The sequence below is a fragment of the Ptiloglossa arizonensis genome, chromosome 7 (assembly GCF_051014685.1).
Source record: "Ptiloglossa arizonensis isolate GNS036 chromosome 7, iyPtiAriz1_principal, whole genome shotgun sequence".
In the NCBI taxonomy this organism is placed as follows: domain Eukaryota; kingdom Metazoa; phylum Arthropoda; class Insecta; order Hymenoptera; family Colletidae; genus Ptiloglossa; species Ptiloglossa arizonensis.
Genome location: NC_135054.1, coordinates 8,272,213 through 8,297,313, shown reverse-complemented (window position 1 = coordinate 8,297,313; position 25,101 = coordinate 8,272,213). Strand labels below are relative to the sequence as shown.

Genomic DNA, 25,101 nt, shown 5'->3' with positions numbered 1-25,101 from the left:
GCTCCAATGGTTCGTGTCACTCTAATGTAAGGGAGAAAAAATTATACCTATTGTAAAATAGCGGTGGAAACTGTTATGGAATTTTTTGAATAGGTCCCATTTACACAGTTCGAATGGAACTCCTTTTACAAAAAGTTCTCGCATTATGATACAGGAACAGATATTTTATTTGTTAATGCCAGAAATGTTCTTAATCCGTGTACTGTAACATTGTAACGAATACTCAATGAAATTCAGCGATGCTGAATAATAATAATAATATTTACAATATTACGTGTAGTTCATATTGCAGTGTACACTCTGCTTCAAATATTATCGTGGATTATCCGGTTTCTAATCAAAGTTCCGAAATAACAGCATCCATGACATTTTTCTTAAAAAGATTCCAATGTATCTATTTGCCGAGAATAGTTTTTACAAAAATTACCAATGATGAATATTTTTTGGACGGGAATGTAACAAGAACACGCATTCATTTGACGAAAAATGTAAGTTCCAGAATTAAAAGAAAATAAAAATTAATTATTTCTTTCGTTCTCCGTTATAAAATATGATTATATTAGTGTAATAAATCAACGAAAAGAACCTGCATCGAGCTCAAACGTTGATTTAAATTATTCAATACACCGATGCTCTCAGAAACGAAGAAAACTTTGTAATCCATTTACTCGTTGTACAATACACTGGTGAACTTATACGAATCAAATTTTTTATTCGAGAAAGCATTCCAAGTGTTTTATTAATGTAAAAGAATAAAATTATTCCAGCAGTGTCACTCCCTTCAATAGCAATAATTTATCGTACGAATACGATATTTGTGTTTAATAAAACGCAACATTCCGAAATTAGGAGTATCGAAACATGTTCGAAATAGATCGAACATCTATCGAAGAACTCCGAATCGACAAAGCCGACAGATATCGGCGCCAGGCTACAAAGGCTGATTTAAAATTTATTAAAAAGTTAACTGCGTTTTCCAGCGAGCGTTGACCATTCTTTCCTATTTCGCTGGAACGCAATTTATTTTCCCGCCGCCTGTTTAAATCCACAGTTCAAAAATTCGCATTTCAGCCACCGTTCGCTGCAGTTCATCGAGCGACTCTCAAACCGGCTTCGTATATTGTTTTGTCAAATAATAGATTTCGCAGCGATATTCGTTGTTTGCGCGCCTCTTGTTCCTCTTTTTACACTCGATTCGTGAAATTTATTCTTGCTCGGGTGACTGCCGCACGATTAAATACAGGGTGACCAGAAACAACGTTGACGAATCGATTCGACGAAAAACAATGCAATTCCGCAAATTACATTTCGAGATATATGAAAAAATAGTTTTCTGCACTCATTAAACCCGGATATAGAGTAAATGTCCCGGATAATATCACTTTCGGTTCATCGCGTAACTTTGTTTAATTATTTTCAAAATCGTTTAACCCAAAAATTGTTCCAGATTGTAGCGTAACATTGCTCAACGTCTCTTTTATCTACGAACATTTTTTTAATTGTCGAATACCATGAATCGATTAGTAGTTAATCGAAAATACACAACGAAGACCAATGTCCCTGTTACTGTCGCTCGAAAAGTTGTCACTCGAATTAAAACGATTCTTGCATACTATCAATCTAATTCGTGCAACGGATATAAGACAAATTATTCCTATTGTAATTCTTTCAAATTGATAAAACACTTGGGATGTTTTCTCGAATAAAGATACAATTACCAAAATTCTGTATCTTAATAACGGAGAGTCGTAGGAACAAATTTTATTGCACGATTTCGATTTATATTATATTTGCACGAAGAATCACCCTCTTCTCGATCGTGCTACGTATACCGGGACGTTCGATATACGAAATTATTCTAAAAAATGTTTCTCAAAGTTATTTCGCTCCGACCTATATTTATCGACGATGGTTGAACGAGCTAATGAACGAAGAATGGTTTTTTTTTTCGAGGGTGCGTGACCCTTCGAAATACGGTGCACCTTAATTGCGAGCAAGGGCCGACCGATGGGGCAATTAACGATCGTGGATGGGGGTTCGCGACCGTATAAAATCTCATCGAATGGGCTCGGCGTGGCGCGATAAACAGGGAGAATGTTAATTCCGACGTGTTGGCTGCGAAATTAAATTCCGTTCGATTTTACAACCTTTTCATTCGGCCAGATTCAACACCACGCGCAGCAACATTGCGTCAATTTTCCGGCTACTTGGCCGGCGTTTTTTCACGCCTCGTTATTCTTGTTAACTTGTTTGCTTTGTTGTTTAAAACGCGGGGATAGAAGCACCGTAATTTCTCCCATAGTGTGCGATATATTGCGATATCTCGCGGCTAGATGATTGATTCTTGGTCGAGAATCCACAGTCGTTTATTGCGACGATCTTTTGTGTATTTGAAAAGAGTATACGATACGTTTCTTTGTTCAAAATGTATAATAAATTACAGTGTAATTTTTATGGTTGATATTCAATTGCCGCGTAGTACATTTTATGATACGATTAAGTAATTTAAAGGAAAGGGACGTTGAGAATCTTTAGGTGTAGAATATGTTGCAATAATCTTTTGCGTACTTGGAAAGAGTATAAGATATGTTTGTTTGTATGGTGTAATTCCTACAGTTGATACCCAATTATATAGTGCATCGATTTTTGTAGTATTGTGGATTAGTTTAAAACAGAGGTATGTCAGTTTAAAATATCTGTACACACACTATATGTTGCAACGCTACAGACAATATGAATGTTTCGATAATAGATAATTTGATAATAAATATTTTTTGAGAAAGATAGTATTTATTAAAATAGTTTATCAGAAAATGTAGACAAATATAAAATTAAATACCAGGAAAATGTGCATATAAGATTATAAGTATGCAAAGATGTACAAAATTTCTATCGAAATGTACAAAAATATGTATTCAATGTTTCAGATATATGAAAATGTAAAATTGTACTTGGTTTCGAATATAAGCATACTTTTCTATTACAGATTTTTAGTATTTGCCGTATACACGAAGCCAATTATTACTTACGTACATTATTTTCGATAGTTATATCGGACCTTCGATTTCGTTTCTCTCCGTGTATTGATGTCAACAATAATTGAAATTGCTTGTACGAAACGTCGAACGTTCTTGTAAAGAAATGAACGTTGTTCGTACAATTGACGACTCGTCTCATTATTGGCATTATTTTCGATATTTAAATTCGTACGTATTCGTTTCAACGATACCAATACAATCCTAACACGCCAAATGAACAGGAAAATAGAAGGTGGTGTACCACCGATAGAATATATCTCTCGACGGAAATAAAAGATTAACGACTACAAAACTAGGTAAGAAGTGCAACGGAGCAAATTGAAGAGATTAATCGTTCGATGAAATCCATACGAATATTCTTCTTGTTTCGTGTGTTCTCTTCTCTTCTTTAGCTCGATGAGAAAGAAACCAGTTTCGATTTAATCGCCGTCTACTGTACGGTTGATCAATCTTCCAACTCCGTTTCTCCTCCTACCATCTACAAAAAGGAAGAACTTGTTATTTTCGCGTTCGATGGAGTTCGACCGGTAAAATCCGGTTGACTTTTCCACATTGTAAGCACGCGTCGGTGGAATCAAGAGATTTAACTGCCACGTTCTGCTGCTCGGATTATCCGTGGGCACGAGCCCAAAAACGAGGAAGAAAAAAAAAAGAATCGGAAGAAAAAATATCAATTATACCGAGTGTTTCGTGCTGCGCAATTTTATTTTTCAGGCGGCGCGATGCCGGATTTTAATTGGAACAATGCCGCTCGGTCGGCAATAATTCGTATTAATTCCGAGACTTTAATAATCGGAGGCCCGTTGGCCAGCCTGGCGGACTGATGATATTGGATTACACCATTGATTTGTCATTAATATCGATCACATGTGCGCCGCGGACACGACGCGTTTAACGAGTATTCACTAGAAGCACTCGCGATTGTTTCGCGATCACGTAATTAAACACAGATCTACATAATTCTATAGAAACGATTGCTACAGAGGAACGCCCTCGTACCCGAGGTGGGCCTGAAATAGGAAAACGGGTATTCGGTTGACATATCTGGTCGATATCCAAGTCATTAACGCGGGCTCGATTGCGCTGATTGATTCCCGCGTTCTTCGAATATCGGAGACATTGACGAGTGGACGTTTTAGGTGAAGTGCTACAAGTCCGCCCTCTTGTTACCGGAATTACAAGATAAGATGATAATTGGACAAAATTTCTATCTAGAAATTTGAAACGTCACGCGACAATGCTCGAACAGGTCTGTGTATTCGTTTTATTTCGTTCGGATTTACGGAGCAGTTTGTTTCAAGTACGGTACTGAGAATCTTTGCTATTTAAATTGTGAAGGTGAGATTCTAAGGTGAAATTTCTAATTAGAAATTGAACAGAAAATATAACATTTCTGGAACATACGTTTCCTTTTGATTTTTCTTTCATTTCGATACATATACGAGTATTCTTTTTAAGTACAGCACGATGAATCTGCCCTTTTATTATGAAACTTTTATCCAGACATCGAAACACTTGAAACGTTTGAAATATTATATTCAATTTGTTTTCTCTCTGTGTACTGTTAATTCTCTAACGAGAATTTTAAGTACAGCAGTTCTTGGTTATATGAAATTCAATCGAGACAGCTCAATTTTGTATAACCGAAGAAAACAGCGTTTCTATCGAAACGACTTGATCTTTTTATGTCGGTATGAAATCAAGTGAGCGGGATTCATAAAAAGTGAACGAGATGGAGCGATAGCTAATGAATTATCAGAGTCTAAAGGCTCGTAATCAAGAGCAATGAAACACGTGTGCAGGATGAATCGTCTATTAAAGAAAATTAAAATTTATATATCTTTCGGTATACCTGCATCGGACTACCTTCGATAGATTGGTGAGGTTTCCCCGACGAAAATGAGTCCAAACACGACCCCATTCGGACGATTTTTAATTATACGGTATATGAATCGTTTTTGAAAAACTTTCAGTCGCGTATGATTAAAAGTGATTCGAATCCGGTCGTGTTTGAATTCATTTCCATTGGGAGGAAAAGTTTCACAAATTCATTGGCAATGCTTTCACGAAGGTACAAAGTCAAATATCAAAATTATAATTTTTATTAGTATTTGGATAAAATTCGATCCCACGTGCGTACCTTATGGTTCTAGTTTGGAACCATTCACGACGATACTAACGCAGTCACTGGTGGGGATGATTTAATTTCTTTCAGTACAGAAAAACTCTTTCGTATAACCGGGTATTATTGATACAATGTTGTACGTTACTCTATTATAGAATGTACACCTGTATGCTACTCTCCGTACAAATGTATGCAGAGAGTTGTTTGTGCTATTGTATACAGTTCTTGGAGTATACAATCCTTTCAAGTGCAAAGATAGTTGGATTGCTCGCCTAACAAGGACTACGAGTATGAGGGCTGTTCGTTATGGATTTGTTCTACTTACGAAGAACTACTTTCAAATACAGCATGAGTTCGAAATCCTGTTACGAAACTTTGCATAAAAGTTTAATTGCACAAAATGCAGGCGTGTTCTACACCTCGGAACTAACGAAAAAGTACTAATAAACACGAGTTGAAAAACCACTTGCTTTTTAAATACAACCGTTTTGGAATAAGATAAAATATTTGCTTAATTTTCCTCTGTTTAGATTAAATTTGCACAGCAAAGAGAATTCTTTGATGTTAGGAGGAAAAAAATATTTTAATAATATTTATCAATTAACTCAACGGTCCGACCACATTTGCTGGCTCTCTTTAGAAGAATACGTGTCTAAAAATCATGTAAAGTAGCATAGTACGATACGAACAACGCGCAAAATACTGCACGTGTAACACAGTGTTGTATAATGTAATTATGACGAAGGTCTATGTCGTATATCGAATTATGTGACAGTAATTTGTAGCTCGTTGTATACACAGAGGATGAATTTTCACGAGTTCATAATTTAAACACGAAAATCTTAAAAGTTAATGGAAATCGGAAGAGAAAAATTCTTGTCAAAGCGCGTCGAAAACGATACTAATTACTATAAATGTTAAAAGATTTCAGTTTGCTCGATAAGATCTTCGCGCTACATTGAAATTAATACGTAGAACGGAGATAGCGACTGTGTACAGGAGGTTTCGAAATTGATACAGGACGAACGTAAAGAAAATCTTGTTAATAAATTAACCAATCTCTTAGAGTAAAGAAACATTATACTTAGAATATCACATTCTAAGATCTCCAAGTAAACGAAGTTGCTGTGAACACCAAGTGCGAAGAAATACTTCAATTCTTTGGGCATAGTGAATTAAAAATTGTCCCACCTGTTTAATACTCCGATATGAGTTTTCAATCCTTCGTGAAAAGTTAAAATAAGGACTACGAGCCCTTCAAGGACCTCGATATATGTTTTATCGATGTCATTCCATAAATGTTAGAAATATGTAGCTTACAATTTTTCTACGTACTTTATTCCTAATCTCGATTGGTAAAGGTAAAAAACGAAGAGATCGACAGAAATGATTTTTGCTGTAAAATTGAAAACATAAAGTCCGCACGATCTACGTATATCGAGTTCTTCCATGTTTCTTTCCTTTTGTGTGTCAAGATTGTATTGAAATAGACTAGTAGCACAAAAGTGCATAATGCGTATCTGCATCCGAATAAGTAAGAACGAGTCACTCGATACCGTGACCGCGTCTGGCTTTGATAGTTGCAAATAGAATACACAATAACAAGAATGAACGGTTCTGAATTGTAAATTACAAATTTTTAAGTCATAATAGTTTCAATAGGTTTGTCACGATTGATAATATCGTTATTAAAACACAGATTCTACAATAATAACTATTGGGTCGTTCGGAAAGTCGTTTCGTTTCTTTCGGTGAAAATGAAACACGATTTTTTTAAAATGTATAAACATCATATTAAATTATCTATTCTCCATTTTGGAAAACGAAATAACTTTCCGAACAACCTAATAATATAACAATAAAAAAGCTACAGAGTCCTTTAAGGATCTCTTGGTAAAGAAGATCGACCACTTTGGTATACCAAAGATTGATATCCCAGCTGGTGAGCAACTATCCAATCTATTTGTCATTAGTTCGATCATTTCGCATCGGTTCGCGCGTTTAACAAGCTCGAAGAATCGAAGCAAAAGTGGCGCTCGGGAACGAGGAACGTGTAACCCACGATTATCGGAACATCCTCGTTGATTTCGAGCGTACGGAACACGCCTGTAGATTTTCTCACGCGGGATCGAGCTCACCTCACCGTACCCCGTGTGTATCTTGGCCATCCAGAAGCGAAAACGAAACCCCCGTGCTGTGTTCGGATTACTGTGCGAAACGTCTTTCACGGAATTCGTTCGTGTTTCGAGCTTCGAGGGGTGTCGAAACGACCATGGACAGACACCCTAAGGATCGAGCGAACGTCGGTACGCTTTACGAAGGGTCGAAAACCGTGGGTCGATCGCGGTCTAAAAGAAACGATACCGTGTCACGGCAGGCTGTTAACTTCCTCGTAACCCTGTCTCGAAATATTCCACGTCCGCGTCCCGGAGGTAATTAAAACAGAGGACGCGAGAGGGAGATTTGCGGGCCAGGGAACGTAATCAGCATACGGCTATTACGGGGCATTATGGCTCATCGTCGTGCGAATTAACGTGCGAGGTATAACATTAGTTACACGTACGCGTTTTCTGATATGAATAATTGCACGCTTAATTGCATAAAATAATTCCCGAGGTCGTTATCGGCCACCGTAAAATAGCATTACGCCGGGTCCGATCAATTGGCCGGTGTGGCATTGTTAACAGACGCGCGGCAGGCCCCTAGTTTAATATTAATGAATGACGTTACGCTTCTCGAAATTAGCAACCGCCGTCATAATAGCGTTATAGATACGTCGTTCTAATCGACGCACGCGAAAACGCGTTTCCTGGTTCACCGAGGGCGGGACGGGGATCAAGGGAAGGGGAACACAGGGGAGGGGGAGTCAGCGCGCGATTAATAAACACCGATGGAAGCAATAACAACCAGCGGAACGTTATTGCCAATACGTTGCAAACGCTGCCGTTACTCGCTCGTGTAATAGAGAACGTGCAGCGTAGAGGATGTACCGGAACTGTGAAACTCTCGACCGGTGGTTAATGGAACTCGTAACAACTGAACAAAATGTTTAAACGAACGTTCCACCGCGGATTAATCGTTTTCAAGTTATTGAGTTTTCCATACAACGAGTTAAATTCTTCCCACCGTTAACGTAGATCTACGCGGGAACAACGAGGGTGTTCAACCCTAAAGCGTTCTCCTGTACGATTATACGCCCTAAATTCGTGTCTCGAATTCGTGGAACTCGTATTCTTCATTTTGCGACGCAGCGAGAGGAGGAGGTAATACAAGCACGTTCTACGTATCGTGATAGATTTTATCAGAGAAGTACCTTGTCAATGTCGAAAACCGACGATCACTTATTTCGAGGTATGCCTCGGTACTACGTGACGAGTTTACGTATAAAATATTCTATACTCCGAATTGGTAGGTTATCGGTCATAATACGTTTGCGCAAAGTATAAAATTCACAATTGTACAAAGAATTTGCACAAAATGAATATTACTCTTACGTGGTATCACGGTTAACGTGAGACTCGAGCCCAAGTAAACCCGATAAGTTGAGTGGAGTGCGCGACAACGACCCCCGTCGAAACGTTAAAAATATCTGCAAACGGTTGAAGCACCGGCTCACTGTTGGAATTGAGTCTCTGAAATGCTGACGGTAGGGGGAGGGGTTTGGTTGGTCGGGTAGGGAAAGGTTTACCGAGAAAGGAGCTCGATTTTCTAATTTACTATCGTGTTTACGTTTCCCTGCCTAGGGGTATTTGAAGAAGTCTGCACGGAACAGATCCCGAATTTAATATTTCCTCTACGAGGAGTACTCTTTGTTATTTTTCTATTTTTTTGCGAAAGCAGGAATATGTAGCTCGTATCGGCTTCCCATAACAATCACAAGAATATAGAAACAGGATTGCGTGCTTTTTCCTGCTCCCCTCTCCGACTACCCGGAACCATTTATTTTCAGCCGCGTACAACCCTCGGGGCAAAACGGACGCACTTTTTGCCCCGACGTGGAATTAATAGAAAAATTGGATTTACAAAAGTCGTTCAAGAGATACCGCGCAAAAGTGTACGGTGATATTATCGGGAAACTCGGGGCTTGTATCGTTCCAGTCCCTGACGAGACAACGGCCCAGAGAGAGATCGCAAACCGCACCGGACTCGCGTAGCTTTCCACCGAGCGTAATGGCCTACATGTCGAGGGCAGAGACGGCGTCGTCCCCGGAAAATGGCCACGACGAGGAGAGATCCTTCTTCGACAGGCCTCCACCGCCCCCACCGCCGCTTCCGCCACCACCGCCGCTTCCGCCACCGCCGCCACCGTCGCAGCAATCGCAACAGCAGATCGAACAGGGCATCGAGGGCCTGGGAAAGGACGAAGAGGACAGTGCAAAAGTCGCGGAGCTGCTCGATTCCGCAGGCGAGCGGGCAACGTCCGAGGAATTGGTCAGGTGAGTACCCGTTTAATCGGACAGGGACAAATTTTACGCTTGTTCGAGATTAACACTTTGCGGACGAGTGCCGCATATATGCGTTTTACGCAAATCATCAAATTGGACGAAGAACTCGTATATGCGTTTGGCGAAAACAGTTGATAGAGCCGAGAAACGCATATATGTGTCCCACCTAAATGCATGTCGATGGCCGAGGTTAAGCAGAAATATGCGCTGGCAATTTTAAACGACTATCGCGGCAGGAGCTCGACACCACGGTAGGGTTCACTTTGAACCGTCCCGTCCGCAAAGGGTTAAGGGACGAGACACGTGTGTAACCATATAACAGGTTGCACGATCAGTTTCGTCGTTCGGTGAAACGAACTTATCGGACAGTACTGTTCAATGTAGTACTGTTCGATGTGGTGCTGTTCGATAAGTTTTATCGGAAATGATGACTATTTGTTGTTTGATAGGTAACTCGAACTGAATGAAACTATTAAAATAGAATGCAAATAGAATATACAATAACAAGAATGAGCGGTTCTAAATTGTAAATTACAAATTTTTAAGTCATAGTAGTTTCAATAGGTTTGTCACGATTAATAATATCGTTAGTGAAACACAGATTCTACAATAATAACTATTGGGTTGTTCGGAAAGTCATTTCGTTTTTTTTTTTTTTGTGAAAATGAAACATAATTTTTTTAGAGTGTATAAACATTTTATTAAATTGTATATTCTTCATTTTGGAAAACGAAACGACTTTCCGAACACCTCAATAGATTAAGATTTATTTATACGTTTCCCATAAACAATGATAGTTTATTTCGATACATTGATCTAACACGGAGATCGATGAAACTAATGAAAATTTGTATTCAGAAACGTGTATCCGTGACATTTGAGAATATACGAAATCTTTGTACCGATTTCGCAGGTTTGCATCGCAGAAAGATGAGAGAACGACGATTGACGGACAGGTCAGAAGACCTCGTCACATCCCGAGGGACCATTACATTTCAAGGTGAGAAACTGTTTTTATTTTTCTCAAAATAATTGAATCGATAAGTCGAAGAAGTGTACAAGTTCAAAATCACATTTGAAGATATTTGACAAACAGCTCAAGGAAATATCCGGATACTTCTTTTGCATTATTTCTGATCCTAACGCGAAGCTCTCTGCATTTTGCATATAATTCCGAGATTACTTGAAAGTGGCTAATTTTACACGTATACTATTCTTCGACTTATTGATTCAATTAAGCCTTGACAGTGACCTTCTTATCTACAAATTAAATAAATGTTTCGGTGTTATGTAAAAAAAAATATTTCCATTAGACTCTTCAGAACGACTCGCTTAGAAATAATATTGTATAAACTTTAGTTTCCTGAAGTGGGTCTAAAACGAAGATTGAAACATTGAGGAAAAAGGTACATTTGCGATCGTTCGGGAAAATTGAATAAAAAAGTTCTGTTCATGTACAACTAATAAATGATCAGATCCAAATGAAACAGCGCGTTCTAAGATTGAAAAATCATTTTACTACTTTCTTATGGAAATATAAATTGAAACTACACAATATCCGAGCAGCTTCTTGTTATTCATCTGGTAACATTAAATGCAACATTTTCAAAGCAGAAAAAAAGAGAGACGCGCAAAATTGAAAGAATACAAATTCCAATGTTCTACCCACAAATGTACCCCTTATCTTGTGATCCAAATTTATAATAAAAGCGTCATTAGATTTCATATTCGTTCGTACGGTATAAAGTGGCATGACCTACAACGAGAAAGAGATTACAGAAAAACGAGTTGGAGCAGGTCGAGGTACGACGCCTCTTTGGGTGAGGGTACGAGGGCGCAGCACGAAGAAGGGGTGAATCTGAGAAGGGATTTAACAGGGGCTACGAGAATTTCTCCGAGCACCATTGACCGAATATTCGACAACAGTAACAGACGACAGTATGGCATGGGAATTGTTGGCAGATTTTTCGGGTAAGTTTACGAGTACCTCTACGACTTTTAATATCGCTATAATTTCGAAGATTTGTTCGCTGATAACTTTAAAAGTTTGTTAAATCCAAATTCCGTCAGCTGTATTAAAAATACATTCTGTTGTTTATATATCCTCGAGTGACATTTATTTTAATACGTTTACTCTGAGTATTTGAAAACACTTTTATCGACATATCAAACGCCATTTATTTACTATTGTTGTTTCGTTAGCTACGAAAATGTAAATACAAATCTAAGAGTTTCGTATCTTTGCATTCACAACCTTAAACATGAAATTTAAATCATTCAATGCTATGGAAATACAATTGTTAGAATTACACGAGAAAAACGTATTGTATTAATATTACAATCTGTAAATCTGTAAATAACGACGAAACGTTGTACGATTAAAATTGACAAAGGCTCTATTTCACGCGTACCGATGTAAGGTGAACTTTGAACGCAAAATACGACCGTATAAGTTGCAATGTTTAAAAAGGAAATCAGCTCAAGGGGAATAGGGAGGCAGCACTCTTTATAATGCATTTCGTTTGAAGTCCATGTCTGAATTAGTTCCTGAGATGTAACGCTTCAATGTTTAACGTTTAAAATGTACGTAACGCCGAAACGGCCGGAAGCATCGTGACCTACTTTTTTCCAGGAAATGCGTACGAGAAACGAGATAGCAATAGTAAAAAACAAAAAGCTCCGACTTGGCGTCTTTCACCGACGAACGTACAGCTTCCACGTGTAGGGTAGGTCAGTGAAGATGTACGAGCGAGAGGTCCGAGATACGTGGATGAGAAGTTAGGCTGTGCGAGAAGGAGATCCGATTGCACGAATGAGAACTCAGATCGTGCGAGCGAGACGCAGGTAGTAAAGCGATGAAGATTATGATTCACTTTAAACGACGATACCTCAGCAAGGGAAAGTCGGATCGATGCAAGATGGAAATCGTCTTAAAGAAGAGGCTTCCCTGCTTCTAGCAACATAATCTATATGTAAAAGCTGTGAATAATTTTCGTGCACTATCTTTCCTCGTTTTTATCGTTTCAACAGGCTTCTCTTACATTGTTCGAGGAAACTTTTTCGAAAGAAATACACGTGGATTATGTATAGGATAATACTATTTATGCTTTCCATGTTAACTCTTTAACGCACGATTGTTTCGAAACATTCGAAAATTGGTAGGAACGATTTATTTCGAATTCGTTATTATGCTTCTGTGAAGGGTAAAATAAATAAAATACGTTTCTAGTTCTTTTATTATATATTGTAATTTTAAAAATAGCGATGTAAATGTATATTTTGTGACATAAATTCAATGTACTGTTTTATTTGATAATATATCGTAAAAGTTTTTCTACTTGTCTTAGATAGTGGTTTTATTTTTAATCGCTTTAAATAAATACATCGCGAAACATTTATTTTACAATTAGGAGCAACTTGTACAAGTTCCGTGACTTTATTTAATTCTGTCGTTTTTGAAATTTAAGTATCTTCAATATGATACCAAAATCGTTTTGTTATACTTCTGCAAGAATATACATTGAAGGATTAATTATTATTAAGGTTACACATGATAATACCGTACTGGAATTTGATTTATTTTTAGAATTACTAGATTTAGATTTAATTGAACGTTTATATTTAACAGAAGTCCAATTATTGCTACGAAATTAATTTTTCGAGGTAAATTATTTTATTAATAATTCGCAGAACGTTGATACGAGCTGCGCATCTCGTTTAGCAAAAAATGGCACGCATCCAAATTAAAATTCACGTAAAACTTAAACAAAACGAGTTACAAATATGTGCCCGTAAAAATAAATACTACAGCTGCTCGTTCTAAAATACGTCACATTATAAACATTTAATATCAAACATTTCTCCGTTAAATTACGCTGTAATATTTATCCGCAACACGGATATCGTATCAACAACGCGTAATTGTAAATAGATTCGTACAAACAACGAAAAATCATGCGTTTCCTATCAGTGTGTTTTAGTATTCCGATGAACACATTTATTAGATATCGGGCAATCATTGTATATTGATACGACTGTTGTTCCACATCGATGAAGAGATTAATTCCGAAACGACCAATAAATGAATTTCCGTATGAATAATTCTATTGAATTTTTTTATCGTACTTGGTAAAAATTCTGTACCGTTTGCAATTTGTCATCGCTGCGACTACGAATGGAGAAGTAATCGAAGCCAAGAAAAAAGAAGAAAATGTTTGTTAACATCGAAACACAGAAATGTCGGAAACTTGAACATAGAAATTTCAGTTTCTATGCGAAAGAATACTCTCTTGGCTTCGTAGCTCCATTGTGTTTCAATCTTAACTTTGCTGAAAATACCGTATGTAAACATTTAAAAACTTTTAAACAGTTTTACGTTGAAAAATTGATTCAGAGTACCGAGTTTTGTATATCGAACATTAAAGATTCATTATGAAATAATTTAACAATATCAACGTTTAATGAAACGATGATCGTGTGTGTAAAACTCATGTTTCATCGAGCGTATTATGAATTGTGATCCAAGATGTATTCAAATAATTATACATCATTCAAATTCGTATGATTGGAAATTAGGAACAAAAATAGCCAGAAAGCAATTTTTATTTGCAAAATATAAATGAATTAATTAACGCGATGTATAATTAATTTAAGCTGTGCAACCCAAACTAAAGAAATGTCGGAATTCTTAATAAATTGGATAGATAAAAATTTTAATGATCGAACGTGAAAAGATCATCTTACATAGATATTTCGAAAGTATATCAAATTTTCGGTACTTCATTTAAATGATATTCCTTTTTTCCTTCAAAGTGAAGAAAGATCGTTCAAAAATCCACAGTTCATGGTTTTGAAACGACAGTTCCAAACAAAACTCGACGTTTCGATTCTTCGAATCTGCCTGCGTGTTTCGCACAGCGAAGAATTTCGAGGGACACGAGACGATTGAAATACAGGAACTCGTGTTCTCGAGGCTCGTTCTGTTTTGCAATTTACACGTTCCGCGTCACGATGATGATAACGCGGCTTTATTAAAATAACTTTCTCCCAAGCTCTCCTACGCTCCGCTTTAACGATCGCGCGATGGTTTTACCGCGTAGCTACGACCCAGTTAGAGACACACGTAACGCACAAATATGAAAACGTGGACGAGCGGGAAATGTCAGAAATGAAACGAGACCGTGACGCGGGGACGTCTTGACGGAGCGCGGTGATATTTGAAAAAATGTCAGACGGTACGTTAGTTATCGATCGCTCGCGATGCATATATCGTCGAGAGTTTCGCCACTTATCGCGAGAAGTTGTTGTGTATCGATAACGGCCGCATTGGGACAACGTTCGCCGACGATATCAATGCAAGCGCGAGAATATCGATCGTAATTTATTTTCACTACGCATTTTAATGCGACTTTTGTAAATTATATTTTCTGCCGAATGAAAAATGAAACCCGCGTCCCGTTACTCGTTTCGACGCTCAAAAGACTACTGAAGCAGGTTAATATTTCCATTTTCGTACACCCGCGTTTATTATTTGCTTCGTTATTTAAATTAATGATATCGCGTTCTCCGAGTGAAAATGACATATTGAATAATTAATTATAAAGGATTTTCGCGGTAAGCAAATACCACCGCGTACATTTAGATTTTATTTCAACAAAACCCGCTGATTCCTACAAACGCAAGGTATATTTAGCTTACAGTATATCAATTTTAATACGAATCATTGGAGGGAGGAGTGTTGGGGGCGGATTATTATCGAAGTGAATTATCGTAAAAGCGGGTTGTTCGCGGCAGCAACGACTGAATAGTTTAAAGCGATCGAAATGGATCTGCATTAATTCCGTGCAGCATACAATAATTATACGGGATGTCTGTTTTATTTCGATACGGTGGAATATCTCACGAGGAATCGGAGTTATCGAGAAAAAAATGTTCCACCGATAGTACAGCTGCGGAAAAATTATTTATATCGTACAATATCCCCTTCCATATTAAACAACTTTTGTAAGAATATTTTTTTGGTTTGCTCATGAAATATTCCACCGTTCCGGATAAAACAGACACTCTGTATATGTATATCGCGAATAAAATAGATACATTTTATTAAAATTGTAGATGAAAAAGTTATTACGAGTTCGTGAATACTTCCATTTCAAATTATGGAGATGTAAATATAAGGGAAGCTTCGGAATCAGAAAGTTCATGAATTATTATATAGTACATGGTTGAAATTTGGAGAAAGTAGATGAAAATGAATGTAAATATGATCCATATTCAACACGAAAATTCTTTCCTCTTGTAAATGTATAAAATAGGCTGAATAAAGGAATTATGTAGTTTTGTAGTTTGATTTTATCGGGTAACAAAGTAAGGTCGAGTCAATTGTCTATTGTCGCTAGAGGTTCTCTTGAGATACATAGAAGTCTAAGAATAATGTACGAATAAAAGAAAATGACACCGCATAAATTGCAAAATTGTAGAAAACAATCAAAATTGAAACATACAGAAATGTAAAAAGATAATACATATCCAAGGATAGGTCAGGTAAAATAAAATTGAAACTCGATACAAGCATGTAGCTAATTGGAGTATACACAACATCGTATGTGATAAACTAAACTAACATCTCTGTGATGGTATAAAATATAAATAGTAAGAATTGAAATAGTTAATTAAACTAGTTCTAGTTATTTGAAGTCTTTTAAACTATCGAACGATCGATTACATTTCTTGAAGAATCGTTTTACGTAATTTATGTTGTTACTCCAAGCCGATTAACTGTTATGGATTGCATTTAAGTAAATTCAATTTGCATAGAAAACTCAGTAGGGTGTTTTCTTGTGATTGCAGAAGATCGTTTCGAAAGAGCGTGTCTCAAAAACCGGACGTCAAAAAGCAGTTAGACGACTTTGAAGACCATCGACCATACTTTACATATTGGATCACCACCGTTCAAGTGCTCATTTTGATAATATCTTTAGCGTGTTATGGTTTCGGGCCCCTGGGCATGGATCTTAGCCACAGATCGGGACTGGTGAGTTTACGTTTCAGGAACATTAAAATTACAACAATTAAACAGCAGATTTAACGCATTAATAGGCGTACGTGTATACGAGAAACATATGCTAAACATTGCATCCACTTATACAAACTGAATATTCTAAACATGTTTTCATATTAGCATACGATGTACATCCATAAACTCTATAAACTAATGATAATGTACTTGTAAAACAGCTACTTTAAATTATGATAATGTGCATACAAATGGCAAAGTGAACGTTAAATATTTTTCTATGGTTTTTTCAAAATTTCTTAAATTGTTCACCTACTTTTCAAATTCAATCCTCAAATGATATGGAAACTTTTCGATAAACATATCTACCCGGGTGTTCATTACAGAGGTTGATTAGAGTTTACCTTTTTAAATTAAAATAAATTAACGATTGATCTCACAACGTCATTTATGTAGATAAAAAGTTACGATACCGTTTAATGGACCTACTTCTAAAAGATATATTTCTCAATTCTAACAAAAATTAAAACTCGATTTAAGAAAATATCGAAAAAGCTATAAGGCAGTGAATGATTTTATTAGATTTTCAATCAAAATGAAATCTTACAATTATCAATGTGTACTAACGACTTAAAGTACTTTATTTATCTATAGCATTGAGCAAAAAAATAATATTTAATTTTCAATTACATTTTAATTATGAATATTAAATGCTTCATATCCGTCGAATAGATACGAAATAGTATTTTATATTTTTTAAAGTACGAATTCGTGCTGTTTCTTTTGAAGTAATATTTCATACCATTTATTTACTTTGATACAGTAATGTACACTGTTTCTTTCAAATTATATTTTATAATATTTTTTTAAAAATAACAATATATTATCCTATTACTACCAAATCTATTCAAAAATGTTTCCACCATTGCATCATAAAAAGTACAAATAATAAATCCGTTGATCTCGTACTTTTGGTCTGTATTGCAGTTGTTGACTGGGTTCTATGAAAATTCTGTTGCAGGTTCTCGTGACGAGTCTGTCGCTGCAGCAAGTAGACTACCAGGAACCAGCGAATTTCTGGTTTGGTCCGAGAGCCGCGGATTTGATTCATCTCGGCGCGAAGTTCGCACCGTGTATGCGTCGCGATATTAAAATCCTGAAGGAGATCGACGTTTGGCGGGAAAGAGAACGCGACACTGCCTGCTGCATTAGAAACGACGACTCTGGCTGTGTACAGTCCAGTAAAGCGGATTGCTCTGTGAGTTGTTGCCTTGTTTCTGCCCTGAAATAAAATACAAAGCAGCGAGCGAATATATTCGTCGAGTTCTCCCGTTTGTTGTTTATAATATAATCTTCTCTTTTGCGAACCAACTGGTCCGGGGACTGAGATCGACCGCTACGGTAAATTTCATCGACATTAATACGTTCTTCATCGTTGTTCGTTTGATAGTAATTACGACTACAGTAATGTTAGAAAGGCATCTCTACATTTTAACACGTTAATCACTGATCTATGTCTAATATATCAGAAGCGACAGTTTCATTTTACATGAGAAAATGAATACTGTTAATAATAAAATCTGAAAATCATTTAGTTGTCTAGTGTTCGTTGTATAAATGAACTTACATAGGGAAATGGAAACAGTTCCTTCCTTCTTCATGAATTAGAGCAATGAGGATTAAAAGACAGTGTTGGGCAATTTACGTGTTTGTGAAAATATTTCTGCTTTCTTTATAGAGCTTTTTCAAGTATAATATACTTGGAAAGATATGAATATAATTGTATACATGTAATGTAAAAATAAGGTTGTAATTTCTCGGAAAATATGAATGAGAAAATGTAATTGTGTAAAGAGAGGGGAAATAAAAAAATTATACAAAAATGAGAAAGAAATATTATATTATATTTGAAAAGAGTTCTACAAAGAGAGCCGAAACGAATATATAAATATTTAACATTGTTACTTTTCTTCTATGTAATTTGAATGCTATTAATCACGCACGAAAAAATCGTCAGAATAGAGAAAAATTCTACGAATTTGTAATGTTTACTCTATCCTGACGAATGTTTTTATTCTTTTGTAACCTATTGAATTGTTCGCGTTGTTACATATTTCGAACAAAGTTATTGCACGATACGTTTCACGTATTTTATTCTGTAAAAAATGAATCCGATGAAGTGCTCATTGTCAGTGACGCTTATGAAAATCATAGAACACGATATCGACCTGGAAAAAATGGGGACCTGGAGACAGCGGACCCGGCGGGCGCATAAGTGGATCTGTTTGCGGTTTGGATCCAAAGTTTTGCGATGCTCCAGCGAGTATAGCGCCGTATGAGTGGCCAGACGACATCACCAAATGGCCTATCTGCCGGAAGACTAATCCGTTCAATCAACGCTTTAGGTAAATTCAATGTTACCTCTCAACATTTCGACTTCTGAAAGTTCCCAATACTATTTACCCCTATTTTACATTTATTTCCTTAGTAGTGCTTATTTTGAGACTTCGTAGACACATTGGAAACATTAACAATTTTCTGAGCAGAATAATAAAACTTTTAGCCCCAAGTAGTCCGAAAAAACATTCTATCTTAAGCGATCAAGATATCCTCTGTATGCATGAACGTCAAGTTTCCATTATGCACATGAACAATGAGACACAAAACTACGCAAATACAGCACAAAAGACATTGTTGAAGTGCTAAGTAAAATAACATATAATATGATCGGTTATATCTAAAAACATAGTTCTTTCTGCTAACATTCTTATTTACCTGTTCTACATTTCTGCTCGACCAATTTTTCTGTCTTGCTCGTGACAATCGAATGGACAATATTATGGGAAACCCTTTATGTTGATCAACAGTAGAAACGGGAGTCAACGGGGCAATGGAAACTTCCCAGTGGGTCGGTACAAGGACAAGATGGCGGAACACATGGTGTGCGAGGTGATCGGGCATCCGTGTTGCATCGGTATTCATGGAATGTGCCGGATCACCACGAAAGAGTACTGCGATTTCGTGCATGGCTACTTCCACGAGGAGGCGTCGCTCTGTTCCCAGGTCGAGTGTTTGCACGACGTTTGCGGCATGATTCCTTTTCTTCATCCTGAATGGCCTGATCAGTTCTACAGGCTCTTCACCACCACTTTCCTTCATGCCGGGTAAGGTCTATTTGAAATCTTCTGTAGGAATAACCGTAGTTGAGTCCAAGGAAGAGTCGATTAAGAAAACTTCTCCTCCACTGGCACTTCTATAATAACCATAGTTGAGTCGAAAAACGAATAGACTGAGAAGGTTTCTCACCTACTAACGTCTCTAGAAATAACCATAGTTGAGTCGAAGAAAGAATCGACTAGGAAAACCTCTCTGATTCGTCATTGTTCTCTCCTAATGGATAGTCAAACATAACATCCTCTCGATCCTCTGTCACACCATCCCAATCATTGGCATCTATCTATATATATATTTAGTCAGAGGAGATGTTTGCTTCCATAAGAAATATTACTCATTTTGTTACTACGCTTGGAGAATTTAGGTCTGTAAAAATATATTCATTTATAAAGTAATCTCCTATCGATGAAGTCAATTCTTTCTACAACCCGACTGTACAGTCCTCTATTGAAAAGAGTTTGTTAATACACGATCTCGTGTTCTGCTTGCAGAGTTCTTCACGTATCTATCACGATAATGGTTCAGTACTTCCTGATGAGAGATTTGGAGAAGCTGACAGGCTCACTGCGCATTGCACTGATCTACTTCATTGGGGCTCTGGCTGGAAACCTGGCTAGTGCGATATTCATTCCTTACAGAGCGGAGGTGAGTAACAAATTTAATTTCTACGCGAGCAACTAGAGAAACGATGTTGTATTCGTTGAGTCATGAATCTTTGATGCATCGGTATATTCAGTATGGAATTTTTATTGCGTTGGACACCGAAAAAATCCATCACAAGGATACACTAGATTACATAGTAGTTACATGTTTCATACAGAAACTAATAATTTCAGAAATTCTACGTTCATTATAACTTTAACCTTCGAGCGTTCTTTCAATCAACTATACATGTATAATGTAATGACTATAAAAATATTCTGTAAAAACTTTGATCTTAGAAAAGCAGTATATGTCGAGGACCCGATGGGTCGAAAAAGACCCCGAGAAACGTTCCAAGATTAAAGAGCAAAGCTACGAGTTAACTAATCGACTTTCGAGAAATTGAACCTTGTCAGAAGTCGTTTAATTTATCTCAAAAGCATCTGTGAACATTAACGATCCAAAATATAATGCAAGAATCTAGCGAATAATATGTGTGTGTGTATGTGTGAGAAAGAAAACACGAGAGAAACTCTTTGCGAGGGTTGTAACGGTTCGAGGCGCGACGATAAGTCTAGACGATAGATTAGGCGAGTTTTCCGTAACGCTGACATAGTGCAGAACGGCCGAAGTGTGGTAATGCATCGGAACGAAAGGAAATGCATGTGGTCCGGAGAAAATGTGAAATGTTTGGGATAGACGAGCGAGTGAAGTGTTCTCGAGGCGTGAAAGAAGAACGTTTGAACGGAAAAACAGCATGGCCGGACTGAGGTGTGAAAGACGAGCAATTGAGATGGCGCCAGACTGAGGAACTTTGGGTGAACGTGATCAGATGCATGGAGTGAGAAAGATTAAGGATTAGAATGAAAAGGAACGAATGCGTGTAAGAATATAAGGTACGAGAGAAGCATGTAGAAGAGCAGTTATAAAGTCACGTACCGAAGGCACTGAGAGAATTAATTTAGTTTTACACTGGAATTCTTCGTCTATACAATTAATCTCCTAATAAATAAGTCTACTTTCGGTACGAAAGGAAAAATCCATTTCAATTCCACGTTCTACCGTAAGAAATTATCCCGCAATAATATTCCATAAAACATAGAAACAAACGTGATTTGTTCGACTCTGACATGGTCTCAAAAATTCCACGATTCTATCATACATTTCACCGAGAATTTTTTCTATGTTTCCTCGTAACTTTAAACATAAAGAATCACTCGCTCTTGAGAATTCGATTATCCATCTCGCGCCTAATTGTCGGACAAACATCGCCCGTTTACGGATCCCCTGCTAAATGCAAATTCACGATCGTCGTTCGTCGATCCAAGGATGTATTCGAATGGAGAGAGAGAGAGAGAGAGAGAGATCGCGGACGACTTCATCGGAAATTATAATCCGAATCTGTCCGCAATTACCCAGCGTCTCGGCCACGGTTTTATTAACCGCGCCGCGAAGTTTTAATTGAATAATCTCACAGCGCGTTTAACGGACCGTTTCATTGTGTATCGTCGATTTAATCGACTCTTTGACCTGCCAGGGTGGAGTAATTACTCGAAGAAGCGGGGAAAGGGTGGTCGCTTTGCGCCGCGACTCATATCCGCGGAAAGGGTAACGGTATTACAATCGTTTGCTTTACGGCGTCGTTCGCACAGTTCTGGCGTCTTATCGCTCCGATAGTTTACCCCTTAACACCTCGCTGAACTTCGAGTTGTACGTCAGTTCCATTCCGTCGTCTCCGCTGTTTCCAACTATTTCCTTCCACCGAGCATTAGAAGCAAGGCCATACAAGTGCTAGGAGAACACCGAGAGAATAAAGCGAATAGAAAGCACCGTACCGAGAGAACTAATACCGTCCAATTTGTTCCAATTAGTTTGGTTAAACGCACCCTCCACCCCCTCCCCCTATCCGTGAGAACTACATCTCTAAGTGATATAGTGTTAATTATTGTTCCCTCTCGCCTTGTTGTACGGGGATAGTCTTATGCATCGACGCGCTCCGTATCGCGATACCGAACGCTGATTTCTGTAAGGGGATGCAACTCTATGCACAGGGTGGCCCGGTTGAAACGGAACGGATAACTTTCTTAGCTCCGGAGATACGAAACAATTTTCAGGGACCGAGGTGTGTCATTTTTATCGACAAATACCGTGAAACGAGCATTTCTTTTTTATTTTTCCATTGCGTGCAACAGATGAACGCGGGTGGATAATTCGCCAATTTAAATGCGATTCGATCGAGCGGATTTTATTGCAAATCGTCGTGTTCGCGTGTAATGCGCAAAGGTAGTAATTTACGATGGAAAACTTGTTTCACAAATCGAAATATGCGACACATTTTATAATTAAACGAAAGAATGTTCGAGCGCGTACGGATTTTCCAATCAAGAGTGCACACGCTTCGTGTGTTTTCAGAATCGATTGTCTCGAGGACGGTACCTCGAGTAGAAAAATGTTATTCCACGTTTTGAATTTATTTTTGAATCAACCCTTTCCTCGGTTCCATTGTTAATTACGGGACACCGTGTATTACAACACGATATCTCGCGTGGTGGACTAATAATAAGTGGGAAAATAATGAACGTGAACATTTGTGTCATTTTTTTGTGTATGGTGAATTGGAAGTACACATGCATCACTAATATCAACGAGCCACGATGGTTACAAGCGATACGCAATGTACAATGATCTTCTAGCTTAAAAATTTATATTTATATATTGCTACGTACATTAGATTATTTCTTTTCTTTGCCGCCAAGATTTATTTTACAATTTTGAGTCCAAAACGATTGAAAATTACCAATCTAAGCAATTAACAATAAAGAAGTCTCGAACTAGACATTTTTATAAAACAAATAAAGACGAATCGTTCCTTACAATTAGGACTATTCGAGTAACTTAGAATTCGAACACTACAAATATATATAAATACGAATATTATTATTTGAACATCGTTATTGGAATACTACAAATTGAACACAATTATTCGAATATTTTCGCCAAATACACCCTACTATACTCGATAATCCGTGCTGCATCAAAACCGTGTTAAACTTAAACCGATCATTTTCAAAATACCTTGTTATAAAGAAATAAAAAATCGAACATGTTCAAATCCCTAAAGTGTTCAAACGTTCCAATACGAAACAAAACTCTACAAGTCATAACCCAAGCACTTACAATTCTCGCCTAGTTAGCACCCAGATTGCTCCCCTAAGATTCCAAACCGATAACAAACAACACTAATATGGAGGAATGTTAGGCGTTCGGGTATAGTTCCAAGTTAACTACGATACACCTACTTTATGATAACAATGATGTAAAATATATTTAAGAACGAAAACTCTACAATCAACACGTTTCGACTTTCTGACCAGGACTCGTCCACACGTAACAAATCCCTTTCATCGATTGTCTCGTTCGTCTCCTCCGAGTTAAACCTCCATACCCGTTCTCAATGATCGATCACCTGCACACTCTCGAAACCGATATTCTATTGTAAACTATAAACATCCTATCCCAAAGATTTTTCATTCACAGCCAGTCGTACCGATATTTATCGTCATACCTACACTAATCGTTACAGGTGGGGCCAGCAGGGGCACACTTCGCCCTTCTCGCGACGCTGATCGTCGAAGTCCTGCACTGTTGGCCGATGTTGAAACATCCCCGCCGAGCCCTGTCGAAGTTGATCTTCATACTGCTGGGGCTGCTCGTGTTGGGCATACTGCCATGGGTGGACAACTACGCCCATCTGTTCGGGTTCATCTTCGGTTTCCTGGCCGCGTACGCCCTGATGCCTTTCATCTCGTTCGGGCACTACGATCGTCGACGCAAGGTCTGGCTGATCTGGATCTGCCTGATACTGATCGTGGTGTTGTTCACCCTGTTACTGGCCCTGTTCTACAACGTGCCGGTGTACGACTGCGAGATCTGCAAGCTGTTCAACTGTATCCCCTTCACGCGGGACTTCTGCGCTTCGCAGAACATCAACTTCAAACGGGAGGAGCCCGTATGACACACGGGGCCGTGCTTCGAAGTCGAATTCGAAACATCCATCCGCGATGGGCCGGATCGGGCCCGTACCTGGTGGCACCTGGTCGCCTTGGCTCTGCTGCGTGGACATGGACGGGAGCCCGCGCGTATTTGAGAGCCGATCGTAGACGCGGTGCAGACTCGAGGGGTACGAACGAGCATCGACGGAGGGTTTCGATGCACGTCCTCTGATCGTCTCGCCAACGAACCTGAAAGAACTCGTGTTCGTCCGCCCGGACGAACGACACTGCCTTAAAGTTAAATAAAGCCCAGGACCCGCCGGGGATATCTACAGCGAACCCGGACTTCGTGGTCCTCGGTGGGCATGTAAATATTAGTAAAAAAAAAAAACCAAAACAAAAAAAAAACAACACGCGCCTTTACCCCGTAAGCGATCATCGTTCCCGGGGGGGCGATCGTGCCTCGACGGGCCCCGAACACTCCGCGAGGCTGAGAAACGTACAGAGGGGAGGGGGGTCTTTCTGAGAGGATTGGGGGACTCGAACCACGGTGTGTCGCGATCGAGTGCACACGATCGATCACCTGGGGAAGGTATCGGTGGGCCCCGCCCGTTCGAATCGTGGTCCGTTCGACCGGAACGAAGCGGGACGGGACACACGCACGAACAAA

At 38.3% G+C, this 25,101-nt stretch overlaps 1 protein-coding gene across 1 annotated transcript in view; it reads left to right on the top strand.

The window, feature by feature from the left end:
* Positions 1 to 24,592, top strand: part of LOC143149630 (inactive rhomboid protein 1-like) — a 56,898-nt gene extending 32,306 nt beyond the window's left edge. The window contains exons 5-13 of the mRNA XM_076317200.1: positions 9,262 to 9,599; positions 10,522 to 10,608; positions 11,388 to 11,579; positions 16,458 to 16,641; positions 17,645 to 17,881; positions 18,838 to 19,028; positions 19,491 to 19,787; positions 20,289 to 20,442; positions 24,023 to 24,592. Of these exons, the coding sequence (XP_076173315.1) occupies positions 9,262 to 9,599; positions 10,522 to 10,608; positions 11,388 to 11,579; positions 16,458 to 16,641; positions 17,645 to 17,881; positions 18,838 to 19,028; positions 19,491 to 19,787; positions 20,289 to 20,442; positions 24,023 to 24,454 (2,112 nt within the window). The 3' untranslated portion in view covers positions 24,455 to 24,592. The remainder of the gene's footprint in view (positions 1 to 9,261; positions 9,600 to 10,521; positions 10,609 to 11,387; positions 11,580 to 16,457; positions 16,642 to 17,644; positions 17,882 to 18,837; positions 19,029 to 19,490; positions 19,788 to 20,288; positions 20,443 to 24,022) is intronic.
* Positions 24,593 to 25,101: the final 509 nt, after the last annotated feature.